Consider the following 11,281-nt stretch of genomic DNA (forward strand, 5'->3'; position numbering starts at 1 on the left):
GAGCTGTAGGTATACAGAGACAGTCCCGCAGTGCAGGGGTTGCCAGGGAGTCAGTGCAAGGGGAGAGTGGCTTGGCCAGGGCCCGAGATCGGTGAGAGTGGCACAGTTGAAGATTCAGTGCAGTTTCAGTCGGAATTTAGCAGGGGAGAGGGGGAGAGAGAGCAGAAGCAAAGAGGAAGGTTTTGAGGTGCTTCCGGAACCGGAGATGGTTCTCCTCAAGTTTCAGGGAGGCAGGAAGGCTGTTCCAGAGGGAGGCCCCTGCCGCGGAGAGACAGCACCCCACGGGTTTCTTCGTATATGAGGCCAGAGATGCGCTTGACTCCGCAACGGCAAGCCAGGCGGCGGATGGTGGGCTTGGTAATTCCCTGGATGTTATCTCGGAGCACTTTCCTGTGCCTCTTGGCGCCGCCCTTGCCGAGTCCTTTCCCTCCTTTGCCACGTCCAGACATGATGGATCTTCTCTCCCTCACAAACGAGCTGAGACACTTATCTGTTAAAATAGCTCGGTGTGTTGAGTGCTCGCTGCTGTGATTTGTTTGTAATCTGCAGGTTGTAGGTTCAAATCCTGACAAGGCCAACTCAGCCTTTCATCCTTCCGAGGTTGACAAATATGTTACAACTTAGGTTGATTGATATTGAATGTAATTATGCTCCATGTAAAGCGTTTTGGCAAAAGTGCTAGGTAAATAGTACATCATTATCACTATGGCATTATTTATAATCTTATTTTACAAATGATTCTCGATTGAAGACTATGAATTTCTATTTTCTCTTAGCATCATTATTCCTAGGCGTTGTGATGGAGTAAGTCACGTGAGTGCGACGGCAAGGTTTGCTATCGCGCATGCATGAAATAAAGGGGCGGCCCAGAGAGCATCAGTGTGAGCCAGGATCCGTAACGAGCATACCTGTGTCTGTGTCTCTGTTAAGTTACAGGGGTGGAGGGTACGCTTACGGGGGGTTCGGGGGCACGGATAGAACTGCAACAGGTGTCTCCCCCAATCTAGTGTGTGCCCTGGTTATTCTATGATTGCTGGTTCTTTCTACATTATAATTTGTTGTTGTTGCTGTTTTTATATAATCCCCTCTCTGTCCCTAAATCTTTTTACTGTTGTAGTAATTAGGCGGACGCCACTTGAAGGGTGAGTGTTCAGGTAAGACTTAATTTGAATGACCCCGCAGCCCCAGAGCTCCACACCACACCAGCAGCAGCCCACTCTCCAAACCACTAACTGCCGATACACCTCCTTGCGTTCCCATTTCAGAATGGAACGCACAAGGAAGGCATTGCTTTTCCTATGCTTTTTCTCCAATCCTCCTTCCTGACAAATGCGTATTCGTCCACAAACACCTCCTCCAGAAAAACTATCATTTTATCTCCTCCATCAACCGACTCCTCTATGCCGTGGTCCCTCACTTCTAAAGTCACCCTTGACATGAAATCAGAGACACGATTGAGCACTCCAGGTACATACTCCACCCTTAAATCATACTCCTGCACCCTCAAACACATGCGGGCAATTCTGGGAGTAGCCCTCATCATCCTCTTAACAGTAAGCACTTCCACCATGGGCTTATGATCCATCCTAAAGATGACCCATCAATCCCACACATACCTCCTGAAATATTCGATTCCCCATACACGTGCCAGTAACTCTCTTTCAATAACCGAGTACCTGCAACAGCCCTGGACGTATGACATATTGTTCTTTCATCCCTCCCGGCACCTTACGAGAGCACAGCACCCAACCCTTTAACACTCGTTTCCACCGTGATAATACATTTCTCCTCAAATGTCAAATGTCCAGGATTTTTCACAATACAAATTCCCACCTTGATGAACTCCATGGCCTCTTGAAACTCGTTGACCCCACACAAACTCCACTCCCCTCTTCAACAACCTACGAATGGGCTGAGACATCACAGAGAAATCCTTCAAAAATGTATTGTAAAACTCAGCAAGCCCAGGAAATGCCCTCACCTCATCCTTATTCTTGGGTATCAGCACCTCCCTAACTGCTCTCATGGCATCCACCTTGGGACGATACCCGTTGCCACTCGCCACATGCCCAAGATATTCCACCTCACTCACTCTAAAACGGCACTTGCTTCGTTCAATTGTCAAACCCTTGTCTTGCAACTTGCTCAAAACTTCATCTAGTCTTTTGTCATGTTCCAACACAAGTGTACCCTCCATCCCTCTAAGGATCCTGCTCATCACACGTTGAAAGACTGCCGCAGCCAAGGCTACGTCAAACAGCATACGGCAGAAACAGAACAAGCCAAAAGGTGTAAGGAATGTGGTCAACAACTGATAATCATCCTTAAGCGATATCTGATGGTATATTGCTGATAGGTCCAAACGTGTAAACATTGTGGCATCCCTGACACTGTTTAACATGTCTGTTATCATGGGCAGAGGATACTGGTCCACTACAATGTGTTTGTTGACCTCTCTAAGATAAATACACATTCTTATCTTCCCGTTCTTCTTATGTGCAACCTGTATGGGGCTAACCCTTCAGCAGATTCAATCCTTTTGATTATATCCTTCTATAGAAGTCTCTCCAGTTCACCCTTGACTTCATCTAATATTGACACTGGGATATATCTTAGTTTGTGACTTACGGCCTTAAACCCAGGCTTCACAGCGATCCTGTGAGTGAACCTATGTAAACACCCTACCTCATCGGTGAATACCTCAGGAAATCGTTCCTCATCAGTGATGCTTCACTGTACCAACAACACCAGCTCAGGGCTCCTGGGATCCAGCTTAATCCCATGAGAAGCTTGATCTCTCCAGTCCAGAAAATCAACTCATTTCTTTGCCACATAAACGCTGATTACTGCCAACATTCACTTGTATTCGACCACACTTTGGAACATTCCAGTGATGGAGATTCAGGAACCTTCATACCTACCAGTATCCTTGAAATTGGAGTGCTTGAGAGAGATGGTCAACCGGGCCTCCTGCAGTTTCTTCAATCTGCCTTCGGTTAAAACTGAATACAGTGAACAACTGTCCACCGTCACCCTCAACCCTGATCTTGCAGCTGGGACAATTCATCAGAGAATAGTCCTCAGTGCTCTCCCGTACCATCACAATGTGCTCCTCATCATTCAAGCTCCCCTCTTCATCTCCATCTTGGATACACAACACCTTCTTTTTCCTGCAGCACGTGGCAGTGAAGTGACCCTAGAGCCCACAATTCAAACAGTTTTGGTTGATGGCTTGGCAGAACTAGCAAAGTGGCAGACCCAACCACATCTGTAGCATTTTCCTCAGTCTCCTTCTGAGGCTGTTGCAACCTTTTTCCTATCGCAGCAGTCCTTTTGATGATCATCCTTCTTCACGCCCCCTTTCTTGCTCCTCTCTGTAACCAAATTGACCAGAGCCTGTTCTTACTCAGATGCTTCGAGTAGTGATCAGCTACACTGTTCTTTTTCTTCTCTGTTATTGTCCAGGAGCACAATTATGTGTGCTCCACTTTCTTCACAATCGCTAGGGCCTCTTCGAGAGTCAGGTTCCCACATATCCATAGCCTATACTGTACAATCAGATTGTTCATGCGTATGATGATCTGATCTTTAATATGCTTATCGGTCCCCATTCTGGCTGTGAACTCACACGAGCTTGCCAACCTTATGAAAGCACTGACATACTCCTCCAATGACTCATTGTCCTCCTGTTTCGCGGTAAAAAAAAGATATAACGATTGATCGCTATGTTCATTTTAGGCGCATTTTGGGCATCCAACTGAAAGAGAGCTTCTTGGAACACGTCTAAATCCCCGCCCCTTAGGCATGGGTAAAAGGTGGAAATTCTCAGTATTTCTTCTGACCCTCCTTCCCCAGAGAGTGCAGTAGCAACATTTTCTTTTTGTGGGTGACATTATTTAATGTCCAACTGCCCCAAAGTAGTTACTCAAATAGTGCTTCCACTCATTCCAAGGTGTAACAGGCATACCAGGGCTAGGCAAGAAAGCTTCAGGAGGAAGAACCATGACTGACATTGTTGCTAAATGCCTCTACTCTAGTAGAGTCATTTCCAGTCACTGTAACAAGGCTTCTTGTGCTCCTCCACCGAGACGAGGAGGAGGTGCGTGGAGAAATGATAATCAGTGTCGAGCAGTCTATTTTTCCTGTTCCCACTACTCACCGTCACTGTAGCAGGAAAACTTAATCCCCCACCACTGAGACGAGGATGAGTGTGTGGATGAATGATGATTAGCCTGCAAAAATGCTTCAGTGTTTGCCTCGGTAAGCAAAATGGGTGCCATGGAGGATCTCTTTGGATTACGCTTGCGGGTCCTATCCAATATAGCGTGCCTGAGCTTGCGCATCTCCACACTGCCCATTGCCTCAACACATCCTGATGCCCAGCCGCGTTGCCGCCGTTGCATCAAATAGGTCCCTTAGGGAAGCTGCCGGATCTCAAACACTGGCCTTCTCTGGTACCTGCTTCCTCCATGATTTCCCTGCTCTGATAAGAAAGCAGCAGGAGCGGCTGCATGCAGAGTGAAAACGTGGTCCATGACACATCCTGGTCGCCAAAATGCAGTAATCAGGCGGGCGCCACTTGAAGGATGAGTATTCAGGTAAGGCTTTATTTGAATGACCCTGCAGCTCCTGAGCTCAGCACCACACAAGCAGCAGCCCGCTCTGCCAACCACTAAGTGCTGATACATCTCCTCGCTCTTCATTCCAGACTGGACAGCAACAAGGGCAGAAGTAACCAGCCACTGCAGCTGTATATCCTACCCAAAAGGAACTGGATGATCACTTGTGATGACTTGTGATTGCACAGTGTGCTGCATGAATTATACATTGGCTGAAATAACAACACTCTTCTTAATACTTCAAAGATTTAACAGATCATTTTAAAAGAAGAAATAATTACCATTGCATCCCTATGTGGTCCATCTAGAGTTGAATTGTATGGAAGGTGGATCATAACCCTTTGCCTTTGATTAGGGATACTTTGGAATCTGTGTGTTTGGCTGCTCTGAAATAGATTGGAGGGCATTGGGGGAAGGGGAGGGTCGCCATGGTGTTGCGGAATGCTTTCATGATGGGATTGATATCCATGACATCTTCATTCAGGGCTAAGAGTACTCCTCAGAATGAACCTCTTCAGCTCTTAGAGATAGCTTTAAGTTTTACAGAGCATGACACAATGACCCAAATAGGACATGTCAATAAAAAAAGACCAGAAATAACAATAAGAAGTACAGACAACCCAGGGAAAAGGAGAAACGAATTCCAGTATGAGGGTTTAGCAGGGGAGAGAGCATGCAGAGGGGTAAGCCGCTGAGCAGTGACCAAATCTCATAGTAATTGGGAACCCTACAGAAGAAGCTTTTTATTGGGCAAACGCGGGGTCCCTAGGGAAGTCGGCAGGCCTAAGCCTAAAAAAAGGCCAATTGGAGTAATTGCAAAAGCAGGGCTGCTGGATGATGTAGAATTGTCAAGGGAACCTCCTGTCTCAGTCATGCATTGTGGCTTCTTGACACATGGCATGACAGGAGGGCAAGATGAACAAGAACAGGGATGGGTGAAATGTAAACGTAATAGAAAGTCATAGATGGACAACACCACCCTGCCCACCTGCTTCTTGATCGTAGGGCGAGCAACTGAGATAAAACTTGGACCAGAAAAAGTGACCTCAAAATACTCATCTTCATGTCGATCCCAGGCAGAGCCATTCTCCAGACTGCTCTTGCATCAATCTCTAAACACCTTCACAAGCTCCTCGCCCTAGGCCTCCACTTATTTGTGGCCGTGCTGAGCTGTAACGTGTCCAGCACTGCCGCACTGCATCAGTACACAATCTCCGCCCTCCTACGGTAAACAAGTTGCCAGGTGGGATCAGCATGGAAGGGTTTCTCCGCCTCACTTCCATTCTCCCTTATTGTACCATAGTGCAGCCTGGCGTATGGGGTTGCATGGTCCTTGGCGTCCTCCTCATCTCTACTACACCACCCACACAAAACCACCACCATGACCACTCCTGGTGCGGTTGACACAGCAGAATCTCCCTTTCATTTTCCTGAGGAATGTCTCACCCGTATTTCTTAAAAATTTAGGTTGGACCTGATGTTGCACTGTTTTGATTCTGATTGGGAAAGAACAAATTTGGAGGCGATCCGATGAGTCAACTTGGATCAGGGCTCGCATTGCCAGGCTACAAGTGCTGCAGGTGGATACATTTCATGCTGATATAGAGGTTTAGGGCTGTTCTCCATTAGATCAATATTATTTAGGAATTTCGTAACGGTGGAGATTATTGTGTCTGCTGTTTAATCCCAGGGTAGACTGGCATCAACTAGGAGTAGGCCTACTAAGGTAAGGTGTGTGCTTTCCAACTGTGTTCTTTATTACATATATCATTGTGTACATCAATGGTGAATGGTTGCTGTCTTCTTCAAATTTGAAGAAAATGTGGAAAAGACTTTCCTTGCATGTGGGCGTTCATTCGTGTATCCTCATTTCTTCACCGTCCTTAAAGACATTCCTTTCTAGATGGGGTATCGTCTGGAAGTACCGAATCCATGATCATCCATAATACCGGGCTTTATCTGTTCATGTTGTACTCATGGATGCACACTCAAGATCCACTCAGTCAGTACTGTGCAAAGCATTGCTCAATTCTTCTGCGTTCATGTGTTGTCCCTTTCCAACCAATTTAAATACCATTCCTGATATATGACTATTTTGACATTTCTATTAATGGCCCCTGGCTGTAGGCACATGACGTTTCCAGATGGCATGCACATGTTGGAGTGACCTCCATGTGCCTGTGACAGAACTGTTTTCAATTGCTTTCTGGAATGACAGAGTTGCTTATTTTCTGCAGTTGAAAGTAGACATGGCTCAAAAAGACACAGAACAACACTGTGAAAAATGAACAGATCATGTTCCAAGGAAAGGGGAATAAAACCTCCTGCCCTCCATCAAATATGATGATCATAGAAGCAGTTTCTGGGTTATCATTGATAGATGTCTGTTTTGTTCTGCATTCCTTTTTCTATGTTCCTTTCTGGATTGTACTGCTGTTTATGCTTGGGATGAGGGGATTCTAGTCAGTTGGACTATGGCTGGTTGGCTTATGCCACGCTGCGCAATAAACAAGCACTTACCTGTGCCTCATTGTTTCAATTTGCAGCGAGTTGTGACCATGCAGGCGGGCAGTCAGACCCTGTGGAGTCACTGCATGGAAGGAGGAGCGAACCATGGGGCCAGCATGTGCAGAATCGACATTCCCTGTGGCCTGTTGGTGCTACGGATTGCAGAGTCGGCATTCCTGGTTGCAGCGATGCCTGGAGGGGGGGTGGGGCAAGAAGCCCCCATGGAGGATTTTGGAGGGACATCTGTGCGCTGCCACAGCGCTAAGAGACGACAACATTAGAGAAAATGACGTCACAGGGCATGCGTGCATCTCTCCACTGAGCACTGGTGTCCACGGAAATGGGACACTACAGGAATGGTGTCTATTGATCCTTTATTGCACACGCATTGGCCAAGCCAGTAGTGTTACAGTGCCCCACAGACTACAGGCTAGAGGAATTTCAAGCAAGCAGGATCGCCAAAGGTGCACAGATTGCAAGATTACTTCACTGAGGAACTGGTTATGGCGGCAGCAGGAATCCCTTCACCGCCTCCTTCCTGGCAGAACCTGGAACACCTCTAATCTGATGGGAGAGGTGGAGAAACATGTTCGACTCGTACCTGCTAGCAATGGGTGGAGAGAAGTTTTTACTGGCCAGGAAACAAGCTGTTTTGCTGAACAATCCTGGTGCCAAGGGACATAGTGTCTACGATGGCTCGCCAGAACCATCAGAGCGAGGCTCAGGAGAATTGGATGATTTCGTATTTGCTATCAGTAAACCTCAGGAACACTTCAAAAAGAATGTGACTTTTGAAGGGCACTGATTTTCTCAGTGGAGCCAGGAACCTGTGGAAAGCTATGTGGCCAACTTAAGGACATTGAGCCATACTTGTGAATTTGGGCTTTTAACAAACTCATTGATCAGGGACCAGCTAGTGCGGTGCACCAATAATGCCAGGGTGCAGGAGAAGCTTGTGGCTAAAGATTTGACGCTAGGTCAAGCTGTTGAACTGATGAGGAGCATGCAGCAGACAGCACACTACAAGGAAAATATGAAGATATAGAAACAAGGGCAAGTCGTGTGTGTCAACAAGCCGAAAATGTGGGGCAAGGGGAACAAAGAAATTAAATGTGGGAGGGGAAGACATTTGTGGACCAGTTTGTTTTGCTCAGCCAGAAAAGTGAAATTTCTGAAATGCAAAAGAAATCAGCATCTTGCTTGGGTGTGCAAAGAGGGTGTGATCAACGTAATAGAACCAGTGGGTTTATGCCCTAAACAGGAGGTGCTCCAAAGATCTAAGCCACAAATGGCAGAAAGGAGTGTGTGACATGTTTTCGAAATCTCTGGCAGAAATAAGGGCTCAATAGATGACTTCACCTTGAATGGGAAGTTTATACCCATGAAGGTAGACAGTGCATCACCGTGGACAATTATATCAGGTGAAACTTTCACAGGAGCTTTGGGTGGGCGAGTGGAACACATGAAACAGCACTACATTCAACCTTGTGGGTACGGTGAAGTGCAAATTGAGTTACTGGGTATATTTCCTGCATCAATTGAGCACAAGGGCAGTAAGTGCTGTGCTGATGTGTATGTAGCCATAAGGGTTCTTCACTCATAGTTGCAGTAGTGCAACTCCTTGCTTAGCACTTCCACTCTTTGAGCCAGAACACAAAGTTGTGTCCTCTATAGGCTTAAAGAAGCAGTCCCACTCATCCAGATAGAGGCATACAACAGCCAGGGAACCTTCTAAAAATTTCATCAAAAAATCCCTCTTTTTCAGAGAAGAACTCACGCATCGACCTCTGCACAGCTAGGTTGAGCCTACCCTCAGTGCCATTCTCCTTCCAAAAGGAGGCATTCCTGATACCAATTTGAATTTTCAGTCCACATCATGGGCAACCGCACTGTCGCTGTCCTATAAACCCACCTCTTAGATTTATTAAACCTCCCTGTCCAGCATTTCTAATATACCAGAGACTTATGGATGTCAAGCTCCGTTGGGGTGTCAGGGAGACTATGCCAAGATTGGCAAGCCAAAAAGACACTGAGTTGCACAGACTAAGCCTAATAAACACAGGAGAAGCTAAAAGCCCATTGGATGTTAGTGCATTTACCACCAGACCAGAGGTACCATTGCTCACCTGCTTATTAGAGCAAAGAATGCATACAAGCTCTACCCAGCGTATGGTATGCTGATCTAGCACTCTCCCTCTCTCTCCTTCACCCTCTGATTCTCTCACTCTGTTCCCTTTATCTCTGTCTCTTTCTCGCACTGTATCTCTATCTCTCTCTCTGTGGCCGAGACTTGCGTTGTTAGGTGTGTGTTTACTGAAGCCACCACAGCCGTTGCTGCTAGCCCCATCACCACTGAAAAAAAATCCCACTTACATCACACTGTAATAATGATATGGGATCAGCATCACTACCAACCAATCGGTGGTCAGAATGCAAAACTAAACATGACCTTGATGCTCATAGACAAAACAGTGTTTTTAATCTGAGGACAAACATTTTAAAGAAGGAAGTATGGTTTCTGCAAATATGCTATATTATATATATATATATATATATATATATACTAACATAAACTGACTCTTGTTAAAATGTTAGAAATGATCATTTCTAAGGATCAATTCCAGTATATACTGTAGTCATAATAGGAATGTTACACTCGTTTTACTATGGAAACAATATTATCAAATCCTACACAACTCATCCTGTGAGTACATATATATATATATATATATATATATATATATATATATATATATATATTTATATATATATATTACACAGCCCACGGTAGTGGCCGTGTAGTTATGGTTAAGTTGCTAAACCCATAGGAAGAGCACTTTTTGGGTGGCTTATAACTTTGCTCTCCCTGGACGAATCCTCACCAAACTTTGCAACAAAAGAGTATATGGTCCACTCTGAATATTTTTGCAAAGGTTGGTGAGGTTTGGTCCAGGGGGGGCAAAGTTATAGGGGGGTCCCAAAACGTATTTTTTTTCCCATAGACTGAATGGAGAAAACATTTCTGTTGCTCCTACAGCCCAAACCGCTGGACACATTTTCACCAAATTTGTGGCAGGGGAGCAGTGGCTTTTGTAAATTCGGTGAAAATCTGTCCAGGAGTTTTTTTTTAAATGACCAAAAAGTAGGTCTCAAAAAATGTGTGATATCTATGTTTGCTCCACGGTCACACTTCCCTGTTCGCTGCGTGGGCAGGACACCGATTGGATAATCGGCTTGCCCTCTGATTGGCTGGGACGAGGAGTGAGGTGCGTCAAATTGTTTCGATGCACCCGCCATATTGGATGCACAAATATGCGCTGGAAGTGAGCATAAATCCAATTGTGGGGAGTGTGTTGGTGTGTATGAGTGCATGAGAGGGTGGGGGAGTAAAAGATGGGTCAAATGCTGTATTTGTTTAGGTGGGAAAGGCCACGATGTGTCCGCAATATCACAATAAACACTGGGCGCACTACTTGCTACTTTAGCTTAGTATGATGTTGGTTTTGGGTTGCTAGAAGAGCATTGGGTGAAGAGGGTATGTATTGAAGAGTTTCTACCTTGGTTGTAATTATTGTTTAGAATGTTAATTGAAGTGGGTAGGTTTTGAGGTGGATGTATTATGTTTTTGGGTTGTGGTTATTTGGTAGGTGTTTGTTTCTATGAGTGTGTTATGCTGCGGTGGTTGTGGCCAGGGCCTAGAGTCTTGGGTGCATGGCCGAAGTGCCGTAGGACTTCGGCCATGCACCCAAGACTCTATGCCCTGGCTACAACCACCGCAGCATAACACACCCATGTTACCAAAGATTTTGACTGTGGTATGTGGGCTTCTTAGGTGATATGTTTTAAAAAATGTGTGCACTGATTGGTAGTAGTGTAATAATATGTATAGAAGAGTGAGATGATGTGTCTGTGTTGGATTGTGTTCAGAATGTTGGTATTGAAGACTGTAGGAATTTTGGGTTGTATTTATTGGTGACATGTTCGTTTGCATGGCTGTGTCATGTTGTGGTGGTGGTGAATTCAATTATTATATACTTAGTGTTTCTTTTCGTGAGGCTGTATGAAGAGTTTTGGCCAGGCCATGCAGTCAAGATTGTAGTGTTTGGAACAAGCGCTGCAGCATAAGATACCCATGGAAGCAAACATGTTGGATT

At 45.5% G+C, this 11,281-nt stretch overlaps 1 protein-coding gene across 1 annotated transcript; it reads right to left on the bottom strand.

Moving 5' to 3' along the window:
• Positions 1-215: 215 nt before the first annotated feature.
• Positions 216-449, bottom strand: LOC138568859 (uncharacterized). The gene has a single exon (XM_069646635.1). It carries the CDS (start codon positions 447-449, stop codon positions 216-218), a length of 234 nt encoding a protein of 77 aa, XP_069502736.1.
• Positions 450-11,281: the final 10,832 nt, after the last annotated feature.

Source organism: Ambystoma mexicanum, chromosome 2q (assembly GCF_040938575.1).
Source record: "Ambystoma mexicanum isolate Mex_15411 chromosome 2q, UKY_AmexF1_1, whole genome shotgun sequence".
Classification (NCBI taxonomy): Eukaryota; Metazoa; Chordata; class Amphibia; order Caudata; family Ambystomatidae; genus Ambystoma; species Ambystoma mexicanum.

Excerpts from the sequence above, each read along its gene's own strand:
- LOC138568859 (XM_069646635.1), bottom strand. The coding sequence starts at position 449 with ATGTCTGGACGTGGCAAAGGAGGGAAAGGACTCGGCAAGGGCGGCGCC.